Genomic DNA, 15,509 nt, shown 5'->3' with positions numbered 1-15,509 from the left:
AGGTTTCAAATGCTGGTTACAGGCAGGTAAGTGTCCTCACCCCCATTGTACAAAGAGGGATGAAGCAACTTACCCAAGAGGACAAAGTAGGTCAGTGGCTTGGCTGCTAATAGAACCCAGGTCTCCAATCTCCCAATACAACTGTTGCCTGGAGACAGAGATTCCTCGTTTGCCACCCAAGACTGTGAAATGAGGTTCTAAGGACCATCACAAACCTCACCACCTTCCGCTTTAAATGCAAGGCACATTTCTTCTACCTTCTCTTCTCTAAAGACATGCATAGCAATGTGTGTGCTCACGTGTATATTAAAACAAGATTCCAAGTCACACATTCCACTGCACACACTCCACCCGCGGGGAGAGGATGAGAGCACCATCATGTGACAGATGTTAGTCACCTCGCTTAATGCATAGAATCATACAAGTGTAGGACTGGCAGGGACTTCAAAGCCAGTTTTTTCAATCTTTTCCTCATAAATTATGTTTTCTAGACCTTTAATCAGTTTTGTTGCTCTCCTCTGGACTTTCTCCAAATTTGTCCACATCTTTCGTGAAATGTGGTGCCCAGAACTGGACACAATACTCCAGCTGAGGCCTTATCAGTGCAGAGTAGCGTGGAAGAATTACTTCTAATATCTTGCTTACAACACACCTGCTAATACATTCCAGAACAATGTCTGATGTTTTTGCAGAAGGGTTTTACTACTGACTCATATTTATCTTGTGAGAAGATGCTTGGACACTATGGGGATGAGCACAGAATAAGACCCAATACAGTACAGACCACCATACCTCAGCTACTCTGTCCCCTTGTAGGAAGCCAACTCTCATTTTGCCTTTAATGTTTTATGCATCTAGAGCCAGATGTCACCTGGCTTCTGAATGGGTATGCATGTTGGTGGGGTGCCGGGGGGGGACACGGGAAGAGGCCAGAGCAGCTGCCTGCCCTAGCATACCCATGCAGGGGCCAAGCACAGAGTCCTTGCACTCAGAGAGCAAAGGTGAAGCTAGTATCATTAGGCACCCCAAATGAGGGGAGACAATGACCCTTCCCCTTTCTCTCAATGCTCATGTAGTACTGGGGCAGTGACTGTCCTCCCCCTGCACAATGGAAAGCTCCAAAAGGCACAATGCCTGGGACACATGCCTTTGGGGCTGTATAGTTGTGCACTCCCCCCAGTGAGGCACAATTCCTCTTACTGATGAGAGACCTTCCAACCCAGATCTGATCACATCTCTTGTGTTATTAGCAAGCCTGAGTTGTTTTTAACATTAATTGAAGCTGAATCTTTTGTTGGAGCTTAATTAACGTGGTGCATTTTGTTAATTCTAACTGGCAAGCACTGCACTTGGTCTCAACATCCTTTTGCACAGGAAGGGAGAGTGGATTAGCATAGGACAGAAGCAGGTTTTGGAAAAAACATCATGTGCATTCACTTTTTCATTGTTAGTGCTACTGGGTGTAGCTCTGACTATGGAACTGATTCTTCAACGCGGGTTCATACTTAGGAATGTTTTCCAAGGGAAATAATTTGACTGCTCTTGTTGGTTCCACGCACTTCCTATATCCTGCTCTTGGCAGCAATTTATGCCTGATGCTCAACAGGAGGATAAAAGTGCATGTCCAAAACAGTCATGCAACAAAAATATTTGGAATGGGAAGCATAAAACCTGACAAATAGAGAAGATGTTGCAGACCAGCCAGCAAAGCCAAACAAATACCTTTCTGCATCCCTGCTCACAGTCCAACTCAGCTATTCCTCTTTCCTTTACCTGGGGGGAGGGGCAATTATTTTGGTCACTATGACACTCATAAACAACTTAGGAGGGAGAGTCTCCTCTTGATTCTGATGCACTATTACTTTGTTTCACAACGTTATCAGAAGACAATGCTGAATGCTCACAAGTAGGTTGGAGCTGTACTTTCTAATTGTATCACTTTATACCAGTTGATCACCATACTTTTAACAGAGGACTTAACATGATAACAGAACATAAAAATGGCCACAATGGATCAACCAATGGTCTATAGATCCCAGTATCCTGTGCTCCAACAGTGGCCAATGTCACATGTGTCAAAGGGAATGAAAAGAACAAGGCAATTATCAACTGATCCATCCCTGTTGTCCAGTCACAACTTCTGCCAGTTAGAGGCTTGGGGGCACCCAGAGCATGGGATTGCATCCCTGACCATCTTAGCTATTGATGGACCTATCCTCCATGAACTTATCTAGTTCTTTTTTGAACCCTGTTATAGTTTTGGCTTTCACTGCAGCCCCTGGCAATGAGTTCCATAGGTTGACTGTGTGCTTGTATGAAGAAGTACTTTCTTTTGTTTGTTTTAAACTTTCTGCCTATTAATTTAATTGGGTTCTTGTGTTATGTGAAGGGGTAAACAACACTTCCTTATACACTTTCTGCACACCATTCATGATTTTATGAACTTCTATCATATCCCCCGTTAGCCATCTCTTTTCCAAGATGAACAGTCCCAAGTATTTTTAATCTCTCCTCATACAGATGCATACCCTGTTTCATATCCTTATTTTTTTTTTTGCCCTTCTCTGTCCTTTTCCATTTTTAATATATCTTTTTTGAGATGGGGCAACCAGAAGTGCACGTTGTATTCAAGGTGTGGGCATACCATGGATTTATATAGTGGCATTATAACATTTTCATCTTATTATCTATCCCTTTCCTAATGGTTCCTAACATTCTATTAGCTTTTTTGAATGACACTGCACATAGAGCGGATGTTTTTAGAGAACTACCCACAATGACTCCAAGATCGCTTTCTTGAGTGGTAACAGCTAATTTAGATCATCATTTTGTACGTATAATTGGGATTGGGTTTTCCAATGTGCATTACGTTGCATTTATCAACATTGAATTTGATCTGCCATTTTGTTGCCCAGTCACCCAGTTCTGTGAGATCCCTTTGTAACTCTTCTCAGTCTGCTTTGCACTTAACTAGCTTGAGTAATTTTATATCTTCTGCAAATTTTGCCACTGCACTGTTTACCCCTTTATCCAGATCATTTATGAATATGTGGAACAGCACTGGTCCCAGTACAGATCCTTGGGGGACACCACTATTTAACGCTCTCCATTCTGAAAACGGACCCTTTATTCCTACCTTTTTTTTCTTGCCTTTTAACCAGTTTAACAGTCTCCCAGCATGTTATAAAGAGGACAGCAATCAAGTGTTCTCCATGTCCACTGAACTTAGGACAAGAGGTAATGGGCTTAATCTGCAGCAAGGGAGATTTTGGTTAGCTGTTAAGAAAAACTTTCTAACTAGAAGGATAGGTAAGCTGTGGAATAGGCTTACAAGGAAGGTTGTGCTACCCCAGTCATTGGAGGTTTTTAAGAACAGGTTGGAGAAACACCTGTCGGGGATGGTCTAGGTTTACTCGGTGCCACCTCTGCACAGCAGGCTGGCCTAGATGATTTCTCGAGGTCCCTTTCAGCCCTACATTTTTTATGATTCTATGTGTCCCTAGACATGGGACTGGTTTGGGGCTGGAGCTGACCCTGGCAGACTCAAGATGCCATTTACAGTTTTGAAGTTTAGGACAGCAATGCCAATATTCCAGTTAGTATTGGAAAGAGACCATAAGTGAGCGTTTTTCAGAGACAGAGATTGCAGTGGTTATACAGCAGATTGGTCACTGCCTCCCTGTCCACCTCCTCTGGGCATTTTCTCGAAACACCATCCCATTGGAGGTGACAAATTTCAGATCTGCATTGAAATAGTTGGCAGGGGAAGGGAAATGATTATCTGACCCTTGAAATCTCAAGGGGTGGGGTTTTTAAACAGCTGTCAGGACTGGCCCAACTCTGCTTCCATTGAAATTGATGGTACAAACCCCCATTGATGGCAATGGGAACAGAATTAGGCCAAGGCTGGGTGCTGCTGAATATCCCATGCCCTGGATCTGCCCGTTGCTAAGGCTTGCTTTTGAATATCATCCAGATGTTGATCGTGGGCACTGCTTCCTGCCCCAGAGAAGCCACATCTTTTTATATCGAGAGCAAAGAAATGAATCAGCAGTTTTGTTTGGCTAGCACAATGCCACAAGTCAGAAATGCCCTAACTCCATCTGCCACACTTGCGCTTTGCTCGGTTATCTGATCTTCCCCGTGGCAGCCCCAAACTAGACAGCATCACCGCACAGAGCATATGGTGGTTGTTTTCAGTCAGTATAAAAGAGGCTGAAGTACTGTTGTTCTTCCAGGCTTCTTAAGTTTCTGAAGGAGAAAAGAGGTGGGAGGGAAAAGGTACTTAGCGGTCTAACCTGTTGGATGTGTTAAAGCTTCTATAGAGGAAAGCAGAGGGTGGGCTTTTCTTTCAAAGCTTGTACAGTGAACACACAAAAGCCAGCCCCAGTAAACTCAGCTTCTTTTGAATTGGACAAGCTCTCTCTCAGCCAACCGAAAGCTGAGCCAGGGGCTGACGTCAGAGCCAGCCTGGAAAGCTGTGTGCTTTCTGGTTTTGCTCAGATGAACCTGAGGCTATTTAGATCTAAGCTGGCGGGAAGGAAAGCTGAAGCCAGAGATATTTTTTTCTGGCAGGTTGGAGCTGCAATGGCTGGCTGAGACTTTTATACTCTGGAAAGCCATCGGGATCTTACAGACCGCCACGGCTTATGTACATATTACAGAAAAAAATGAGGGTAAGAGTTCAAGATTTTCAGTTATGGGTATTTTTGTTAATATATATGTTAGTGGTGTGTGTATTTATACATTCACATACATTAATGGCAAAGCTAAATTTTGATCTCATTTATACTAGAAGATGACTGCAGTTACTCCTCTGATTTTAAGGGAATCATTCTTGCCGTGCATCAACATCACTGAGATCAGAATCTGCCCCATAATCTTTTAAATGGTCTTTGTTTTGTTAGCAAAAATATTGTTTTAATTTGAATGGGATTCATTTGCTCACTCTGGAATGATTAAGTTTTATAAGTTCAGAAATATTGAATGGTTTGGTTTACTGTCTGCTGTTGAAAAAGAAATTTATACCCCAGTTACAGCGAGCACAACTCCTTTGAGCATGTTCAGCTTGTGAAAACGTTTGCTTGGATTGATATAGATGGATGTCAACAGTTATATTCCTTTGGCTGTTTGTCTGCATTAGTCACAGACAAACTCACCAGGGAGCAGTGCTGCTGTTTTATTTGTTAGGAGACTGGTGATTGCAGGTGGGTTTTGGACTTGCATGAAAGACAAATACTGCCACTTCAGGATTTAAATGTCCACTTTCTTGGCAAACCAGAAAGGCACTTGGGTCATATTTGTGGCACTTCCTTCTGCATCTATGGTAGATACCCTAGAATCACTAAAGTACAGATATGTTTTATAATTTATGTAATAATAGATTCAGTGAACTTTTAAAGCTGTTGGGCTTCTTTTCAACCCTGCCTGGCTCCAGTGCAGCCAAGTGGTCTTATTTTAGTACCAGCAGGTAGTTCTTATGCAAAATATTTAGCTTCTATATTGAATTTTGTGGGGCTATTTTGCTTATGGTAAACTTTCACAGAGTTCTGGTTCATTCAGGCCTGGGGGAAAACAAATGCTTTGCCCATGTCTTCAAACAAAGTATGTTTAACTAGCAGCTAATACTAAGTAATGTGCAGCAACACGTCCCACAGAGAGATTTGTTTTTCCAGAGTGCAGTCGCTGGAGCAGTGTTGGAGAGGTGACAATGCAGCTTGATTCATTTGGTTAAAGTCATTTATTGTTTCTGAGAAGTTTTAACAAGCACCTTATGCAACAAACATGAGAGCTTTTAGCTACAAACTACCCTTTTACCTACTGGGAAGACAGAGCGTAAAAGTTATCTGCATTTCCATTCCAATAAAGAAAAAAAATCTTATTCCTCCTTCCAAAAAGATCTTCACACACACACAATTTTGAACAGGTGCTAGAAACAATTCACAAGAAGAAAGCTTCCCTTCCCCCCGCTGCTTTATTGCTTATTGCTTCATTAGCAGTTAGTGTCCCTTTGCAAAGCTGGACATGCACCTCCATGTCATTATTAGCCCGATAGAACATACCGTACATTAGTGCACTCTGAGTGACTCAAAGCTATTGCTGTGGGCCTTAAAAGGAAAACAACAAATTACTGACAACTTATATAATATGCATAGCTAAGCTGGCTTCTTCGTCACACACTCCCAAAGAAATAGTCATTTGTCAAGCTCTCGTGTGCTCCAGAGCACATGCCTTGTGACTAAATTGCTGAAATACTTTGAGACATTAGTGAGGAATTGTATGCCACGAGATCCTGTACATTTGTTTTTAAATCAGACGCTTATTTACAATTTCAAGCAACCAAACACTGGAAGTGTCCTGAACGGTAGGGTAGTTCTGGTGTTCATAGTTGAATAGCTGCCATGTTTTCAGCCACAGGTAGTTTCAGATCAGTTAATATATTTATTGTGCGTTGGCACAGATAGAAAGGTGTCCTGGATAAAGCAGCCAAGCACAATTCTATTCATCAGCTTGCTTTTGATGAGTAACTCTTGTATTCATGGATAAGTATTAGTAACACTGGGATTTCTTTCACCCCTTCTTTTCATTCCTCACTCCTCACCCAAAACCACCATTTTAGTAAAACTAGGGATAAATGTTTTTTGCCTGGGCTAGTAAATATTGACGATTTTACAAGGCCTGTTAAAAGGAAACATGTATAGGGCTTAAATGCTGACTTGACCTGCCTGAGCAGTCATGCCATGTTGTTGCAAGAGCTCATTAAAAATCCTTAAGATAAATATGGTTTTCAGTTTTTGAACCAGCCCTTGCAACAGGGGTAAGGCAGGGCAGAGGGGGAAGACATTCAACTGGTGTCTAAGATAAAATCTGGACCATGGAACAATTGTCATGTTCAGATCAGTTTTAACAATATTCCTATCATCTTTCATCCAGAAAAGTTCTTCACAAAGGTGGGACAGTCTCTCCAATTCACAGATGGGAAAACTGAGGCAAAGTGTGACAGGACTAGCCCAAGGTTACACAACAAGTTAATGGCAGAGTAGGAACAGAACTCTACCTCCCTTAGGGCTTTATCAACCTTGACAGTGGCCCTTTAAGTAAATAATAGCTATTGAGAAAGATCCTGACAGGAAAAGTATTATTCTTCCACACAGGTATTTGCTTTGGCATTATAGGTAAGGCTAAGATTTTGTCATGGATATTTTTAGTAAAAGTCAGGGACAGGTCACAGACAATAAAGAAAAGGAGGACTTGTGGCACCTTAGAGACTAACATTCATTTGAGCATAAGCTTTTGTGAGCTACAGCTCACTTCATCGGATGTAGCTCATGAAAGCTTATGCTCAAATAAATTGGTTAGTCTCTAAGGTGCCACAAGTCCTCCTTTTCTTTTTGTGAATACAGACTAACACGGCTGCTACTCTGAAACCAGACAATAAAGAAAAATTCATGGAAGCCAGTGACCTGTCCCTGACTTTCACTAAAAATATCCATGACAAAATGGGAAGGGGCTGGGCAGCTGCGGATGGTTGAGAGGTCTGGTACCCCACTACCCATGGGGGCTCAGAGCTCCAGGTTCCCCCTGCCCTCCCGTGGCGGAGGAGAGCTGTGGGGTCCCCCTCCCCAGCAGTGGGGAGCTGCAGGAATCCCTCTGCCACCACAGTGGGGAGCTGCGGGGGGCCCCCCATGGCAGCCGAGGACTTCAGAGGATCCCCTGCCCCCCCCCACCCCCGCAGTGAAGGGGAACTGCGGGAATCCCTCTGCCACCACAGTTGGGTGCTGCAGGGGCCCCTTGCCCTGACAGCCAAGGAGCTACAGGGGTTCCCCTGCAGCAGCCGCCACACCGGGGAGCTGCTGGGGTCTCCCTGCCCCATGGCAGCAGCCAGGGAACTATGGGGGTCCCTCTACCCCACCCCACGGTGGCCAGGGAGCTGCCAGGATACCCCATCCCCCACAGTGTCCAGGAGCTGCTGGGTACCCCCCTTGCCTGCGGTAGCTTGGAGCTGCAAGGTACCCCCGCTGCCCATGGCAGTTCAGAGCTTGGGGGCCCCCAGCCACAGGGGCTGATGTCATGGAGGTCTTTGGATGTCACAGATTCCATGACTTCCACATCCTCTGTGACAAAATCATAGCCTAAACTATAGTGAATGGCAAACTTTGCATATTTCAGCAACATGCTTTGTTTTGCCTTCAATGTAAATTTAAGTTGTAGTCAGGTTTGTTTGGTTTTTTTGCGTGTCAAGACTTATTTGCACATGGTAACTACAACATACTGTGGTCAAGAGAAAAGAGCTTGTTTGCTTTGTATGTCACTTCAGAAGCTTTGCTTTATGTTTCCAAGGTAAAAGAGTCTCCTAAAAGGTCAGGGACAAATATTGGAGTGCTTGTTCTAGCTCACCCAACTCATACTGTCAAATGCTAGACAATAGGACATTCTTGTTCAGATGGTACATCCCTAATCATTGGCAGTGCCGTCCATGAGTCCAAGTATGTGCAAGACAAAATGTACTTCTGTCACGACCTGGGCTAGACCTAGCAAGAGAGATTAGTACATATCCAGCAGGGTCTAGTATTTTCTCCAAAAAACCTCCCCCCAGAACATTAAACAAGGACACTGTGCCCTTGTAACGTGGTTGTTTGTATAATAGGTTACGATTTGTTATCTATATATGAGATTGCTCCTTCCATTTACATGGTATTTTGTGCTGGTATCTCCATAGTCTTATTTGTAATGGGGGTGGGGAGGAAGCATCCTGACAGCAACTGCACAGTGAAGAAAGTAGGAACATAGGTTGCATGTAATTTCAAAACCAAAAGCCATCTGCAGGTCTGTGGGAGTTTGGGCTCACATCTCCCTCCCCCAATGCCCATGCTAATGTTCATTCCAATATGTAATCCAGGTCTAATTTATGCCTTTGCAAAAGCAATGAAGACTCACGGTAGAGAACTGCAAAGAAACCTTAACCCTCCCTCTTTCTTCCTTCAATCCTGCAGGAAACTATGCCCCAGACACCAATATTTTCCAGCATGCTCGGTTCCAGTTGTAGTGGGCAGGTGCAGCCAGACATGGGCGAGAGGTGTGGAGATCCTGTTTACCAGGATGGAAATCTCATCTCTGGATCACTGGAGGCCCTGATAGAGCGACTGGTGCCCACCATGGACTATTATCCAGATGTAAGTAGACATTTCAGGACTTGTATTCCTATGGCATCTAAACAGAGTCAGGATCCCAACACAGATGGTATTACCAATTTTCTTAAAAATTCTTGCTTCATCTTAATCAAGATGATCAAACAGGCCTAATGATCTAATTGCTTTGTTGCAAGTAATGGGCCTTCCCTTCATAGGAGCAGATGCCCAGCTGGGAGGGAACCTCTACCTTTTTGAACAGCAATATTTGCTAGTGAAATCAAGCCCTGCTGAACCCCTGTCAGGCACTCTGAAAACCAGTTAACAGCAGCATTAGCAGAAGAAATTTCGATCCCACTAAGCTGCCTTTGCTCTAGTGCAACCAAGATTAGCTACTAACTGGATTCTGCCTGTGGGAAATACATCAACTGTGTGCTGAGGGCAGCTCAAATTTTTTTCCTTATTTTATGTGTCTTTTAGTTAGGTAGCCTGAAAAGCAAAAACAGACTTTAATTAAATGTTCTTTCTCGGCACATCTTAACTGGCCAGTTCTGTTAGAATTTAAGTTTCTGAACCTAGGAATGGTTTCAACATCCTCGCCACAATTCACTGAAACAAACACCACGTGTAACTGCCGGGTATGCAATAGGCATCCCAACCTAGGATATTATTAAGAGATTATTACATTACTTAAAATGACCCCCTCAGCCCCATAAGTGGAAGGTTGTAGTTAAGGAGGTTGCAGAAAAGCATAAAGATTGTATAGCACAAGCTGTGTTTAAGCCCTGGGAAAATGCACAGTAGCGGTAGAGGAATCCAAACCCTTTAGCTATATTAAAATCACACATATTACCATGGGCCATGCCAGGAACGTCTTGTAGCAGGAGCCTTCCTGAGCTAGATCTGTACGGTACCTTTTATTTTGAGGTCACAATTTAAAAACACACCGTCACTCACTACAAAAAGATTTCCATCCCCACATGTAGTTCCCTTGAACACGACACCAGTAGCCTTGTCCGAAACGTTAGGTTTGTTTTTACAAAAAAGGACTGTAGCAACTTTCCAATTCAAAAGCAGTCCTAATGCTTCTATTTTACCATGTATAGTGATAATTGCATTGCATTTGACTGACACACATGCACAGTACGTAATTCTTCATAAAGCCCAGTGGGTTAACTACCATTTCGTGTTAATGCCTCCATTTGTTCCATTCTTTTATGAGCTTTTATTACACCACGTACAGCAGGCACAGGTTTGTTCCTTCCTTCAAGACACTCAGTGTGATGAAGAAAGCAGCAGGTAGAGCTAGAAGAGAACATGAGGTTTTGTACATCAGGCAAGTAGCATTACACAGCTGCAGTTAAGCCTTGTAAGAATCCGTTCCCCACCTGTTCCGTAGTACTATGGCACAGCTAGTAGCTGCTTGAGTTCCTTCCTACAGCTCATTAAGTAGCTGCTAATGCAAGTCCCTTAGTGTAAGGGGCTGTCTATTTATAACACAGCTATTTTGAATCTTGCTCCCTACTGTGCATATTATCTTCGGGATTCTAGCAATGATTTGTGGATCTTAGGAATTACAGTGATTCTGCAATACACCAAGCATGCTAAGTGCATTATAAACACATAAGTCCAGGTGCCCACCATGAGGACCATATGATCCAAAAAAACAAGCAAACAAGTGACAGGGGATAGGAAACGTGCCGAATAAGTTCCTGGGAGAGAGATGGGAAACCCCTGTCACAGCAGGAGGCTATATTACCTTAGCGAGGTCAGATCACTGACAGCAAATTGATCTTAGCCTAAGGGGTTACATAATAAAACAAAACAGCTTGAACAGTGTAAAGAGTGGGCTGGATACAAGCCATCCCAAATCCAAGCCTCCCAAAAAGCCTGGATTTGGATCTGGTTACAGGTTTAGACTTCAACCCACACCTATTTTTACTTTAAAAAAGGAGTGGCCACAAAGGAACAGAGTAACCGCCTACTTGCTCTGTCATCCGTGGCTGTGATGCTTGAAAGGAAAGAACAAAGCCCATTAGTCCCATTTCACTGGTAACATATTCCAGGAGAGGTGGTAGCGGGTTTTGGGTTGCCAGTTTGGCCTGGCTAAGAGCAGTGGCTCTCAACCTTACCAGACTACTGTACCCCTTCAGGGCTCTGATTTGTCTTGTGTATCCTCAAGATACACTTCACTTAAAAACTACTTGCTTAAAAAGTCAGACATAAAAATACAAAAAAGTGTTCCAGCACTCTATGACTAAAAAATTGCTTCCTTTCTCATTTTTACTGTATAATTATAAAATAAATCAATTGTAATATAAATATTGTACTTGTATTTCAGTGTATAGTATATAGAGCCGTATAAACAAGTTATTGTCTGTATGAAATTTTAGTTTGTACTGACTTTGCAACTGCTTTTTATGTAGCCTGTTGTAAAACAAGGCAAATATCTAGATGAGTTGAGGTACCCCCTGGAAGACCTCTGCGTACCCCTGATTGAGAACCACTGGCTTAGAGCAACAATCAGTGATGTCAGTATAGATTTCCTGAGTTCAGCGGTGGCACGTTTGTAAATCACTGAAAAGGAACTGGTTCTCATCAAACCCTCTGAACTAACCTCCCCAAGCACGTTGCTTGGAAAATACTGCACTTTGCGTCTATGTGACACTAAAGATCCCAGTATCCTTCCCTAAACTTAGAGGGGGAAAAAAATACGGTCTCTTTTCATTCTGATTTCAAGCAACACAAGACTTCTCTGTCATGTTGGCAGAGCTGTAGTTGGAGGTCAGCAGGAGGTAGAGGAGAGGTGAGATAAGGGCCTATGTTTGTGTGTTGCTCCTGGGAGGCTTGTTTATGTACAGAGGCTTCTTTGGTGCATAGAAAAAATGCATGCTTGTGAGACAGCAGCGTTCTGGAAGTTAGGAATGGAATGTACTGGTCTGTAATCCTCATGCCCAAGCAAGAGAAAGTTTCAAGCAAGTATTTCACAAATAAGAAGTTCCAGATCAAGCAGCAAGAGCACAAGGAAAATATTTTTCTTTTTCCTCAAGAAGACATCAGTACATTCTTGGGCCATAAAGTAACAGTTACTTCTTTAGTCTTGCTCTCTCTCTTTGTCCTTTTTATAGTTTAGGACGTCTCTTAGCAACAACTTTAGGAACTAAAGAAATCTGCTTCCCTTTTTTTCTTGTAAAGCACAAAACCCTTTTGTGTCAGTTTAAGTTGGTGCCGAGAGGAATTTTCCTCATCTTCTTCCAAATACCTGCCAGCGTTGGGGCATAATTTTCAACCTCACCATTTAAGGAAGCATTTTGTAAATCCTTCTTTGTCAAGCCAGCTAGCTACATAGCTGAATTTCCTGGTCCAAGCCACCTTTCTCAAAAAGAGAGGGAACACCTATGAGACAGCATGTGTATGTGTGTGTGTTAGTTAAATAAAGCTGGTTCAAAGCACAAGCTTTTTCCCTCCAGAGGCCTCCAGTTTAAATCCTGGTTTATGGCTCACACACAAACTAAAAAGGATTAGGTGATCTCATCTAAGTCCCCAGCACACTTGTTTTTCACCTTTTAGGGCAATCGTGTCTAACAGACTGAGAGGTCTGATCCAACTCCTGTTCAAGTCAACCGGAGCTGGATCACCTAGTAAGGGCTTTAAAGCTGAGATATGCTTCATTGGCAAGAGTCATGGTTTACACTGGTGTGGACCATCTCCACTGGATGCGTGCACCAGCACAGCTGTAACAATCACCAAAATCCCCCACGTAGACAGGGCCTAAGACATTTGTACCAGATAGCAAGTATGTATGTACTGGGGACGGGGGGGGAAGACTCATTTCATTCGTTCAACTAGACTCAACACACAATGGAATAGGATGAGGTGGGCAGTGACCAGACGTTAGCCTAGAGGCTCATTATTCAAATAGAGAGAGAAGGGTCTTAATTCTGTTCTCACATTAACAAGAGTACAAAACTGGTGTATCGACTGGATTTCCTCCTGATTTTACACTCATGTAAATTAAAGCAGAATCAGATCAAGAAGCCTGGACAAATGGGGCCAGATTCCTAGCTGGTGTACACTGGCATCTCTCTACTGACATCAGTGCAACTATTCCATTTTACACCAGTTGTGAATCTGGTCCCAGTAAATACTTGTGCAAAACCAATGCCAGGGGGGATTTCATTCCTATCAAAAACCAGGCAGCCCAAACACTGAAGAAGGCCTGGATTGGCACTGCATGGCTATTGCTAGTTAGAAATGAGGTATACACTGCCTGCCCTATTTCTGGCTGTACCAGTTCTTCACTTTTGTGAGCACTGTATTAACACAAAGCCACCAAAAAACCACCCAAAAACCAACCACCACAAGAGCCCTGATCATTTGGATTTAGTTAAAGCCTACAGCAGGACTTTAAAGAACTGGTATTCTGAGTAGGGTTGTCTTGGAGTCACTCTGGATAAACAGTATCCCACAGCACACAAACTTTCAGGAACAGACCTAGACTAGAATTAGTGTGCAAGGCTAAAATACATCTTGCCACAAAGAATGTGGCCTAGCTTATCAGAGCGAAGGTCATTGATAGGACAGTGCAGCTTATCTTTCAGCTGCCTTCTACTAACCTAGTAAAAGCAGCTTTCCTGACAGTCTCAACAGTATTCCCTCCTCCCCACACAGAAAAGTGCATTTGTGGAAAACCTAGGGGACTTGGAGAGAGAAACCTTTTACAACCCTTCTCTAGTAATTCACAGAATGGGAGGTGAGGGAGTGTCAAAGCAAGAAGGACTTGACCCATTTCCAGAAGAATTTATACACAGTCCAATTACAAGTATAAGACCTGCACCCAAGTGCTAACGTTTCTCCTCACTTACACCACGGCGTGGTCATTGATTTAAGTCAGAGGGATCACAGGCGTGAGTGCAGAATTTGGCTATAAGGGGGAAAGACAACAGGAATAGAAGTGAACTATGCATGGCTTATAACACACCACATGCTACTATTTTGAGTTGGCACTCTGAAGTTTATTTCTCACATTCAGCGCTGCTGCCTGTTGCATTTGCTAGGCCTATACTGTATGGAACGCGAGAAGACAGATCTGAGACATTGGCCTGTAACTCGGTTGAGTCTCCTTTCCTATTTGTGGGACAGGGCTGGGGTTCATTCCAACTTCAAATTATCTCAAAAATATAGAGCACTCACTGCCAAAGAATTATGCTTATAAACTTTCATCACAGATTGCCAGCAGTCTATTAACCGTTTACAGGCACATGTGAAGGAATCATGTGCAACTTCCATAATTCACTGAAAATATAAGAAAAAAGTTATTGAGCACAATGCCAAACCAAGAATGGCCTCTAAACTGTCCTCAACTGCAATATGTCAGAAATATTATAACCAGCCTACTCTCACTCCAAGAAGAGTACTTTACCCTGTGATCAGGCTCAGGTGGAATTGACAGAGCTGCCCATAGGTATCAACAGAGCTTTTCTGTATTATAGCAGTTGAGCATCTGACCTCAAATCTCCAGATTTAGCCAGAATGTCTCCCTTACTTCCTTATTCCATCCACAGTGGATACAGACCTTTAAAAGTTCATTCTGGTCCTACAGATATTACTGATACTAGTGAAACTTTCCATTCTAAGTATAGGAGCATCACCAAAACCCATAAGATCTCTAAAACCAGAATGAACTTTTAAAGCCCACCCTTTGTAATTTAGCTCTGTTCCCTTTCCTCACATTGAGGGCCTAATCCTAATGATAATAATAATGCTTAGCATTGATATAGATCTATAAAAGTTCAAAGGGATCTGAATTGGGCCCCAAGGAAGCAAAGGGTTTTACTGGCTTAAAACTGAAATATTGTCATATGAGTACAAATTGAACCCAAGCCTATAACATTGATTGTGGGAAAGAGCATGGAAAGGGAAAACACACATGAAACAAAAACACTGCTGTGGTTTGGAACTAACTTGCAATAGGTTTTGGGCAGCCAAATAAAAACAACTGCTCTTAAAGAAACAAAGCAGCATAAATAATAGTGTTCAAGATGGGGTCCGAACATCCTTGGACAGATTCATTCGTCTTTTTGGTGAAGGACAACTACTTATGCATATTTAGTTTGCAAAAAGAAAAGGAGTACTTGTGGCACCTTAGAGACTAACCAATTTATTTGAGCATCTTGGTTAGTCTCTAAGGTGCCACAAGTCCTCCTTTTCCTTTTGCGAATACAGACTAACACGGCTGCTACTCTGACACCTGATATTTAGTTTGGTATCTTGACGTGACAAATAGTTTGGGAATCTGGAAAAAAAAGCTCTATTAACAGCTGCTGAAACACTGTGTTTCTTGCTATTGTCACCAGTAAAGCTAGGAAAGGGCATTGATCC

At 42.8% G+C, this 15,509-nt stretch overlaps 1 protein-coding gene across 6 annotated transcripts in view; it reads left to right on the top strand.

The window, feature by feature from the left end:
• The window catches only part of RASGEF1A (RasGEF domain family member 1A), a 264,311-nt gene that overhangs the window by 223,234 nt on the left and 25,568 nt on the right, over positions 1 to 15,509 (top strand). For 5 of the 6 annotated variants that reach the window (XM_073353263.2, XM_073353265.2, XM_073353260.2 and 2 more), the window contains one exon: positions 8,994 to 9,173. In XM_073353263.2, coding sequence (XP_073209364.1) covers positions 8,994 to 9,173 — 180 coding nt within the window. Of the gene's footprint in view, positions 1 to 4,483; positions 4,677 to 8,993; positions 9,174 to 15,509 lie in introns of those variants that run through there. The other variant, XM_073353262.2, reaches the window with a different exon arrangement.

This window comes from Lepidochelys kempii, chromosome 7 (genome assembly GCF_965140285.1).
Source record: "Lepidochelys kempii isolate rLepKem1 chromosome 7, rLepKem1.hap1, whole genome shotgun sequence".
NCBI lineage: Eukaryota > Metazoa > Chordata > Testudines > Cheloniidae > Lepidochelys > Lepidochelys kempii.
Note: the sequence above shows the minus strand (reverse complement) of the source record. Positions and strands in the feature narration are given on the sequence as shown.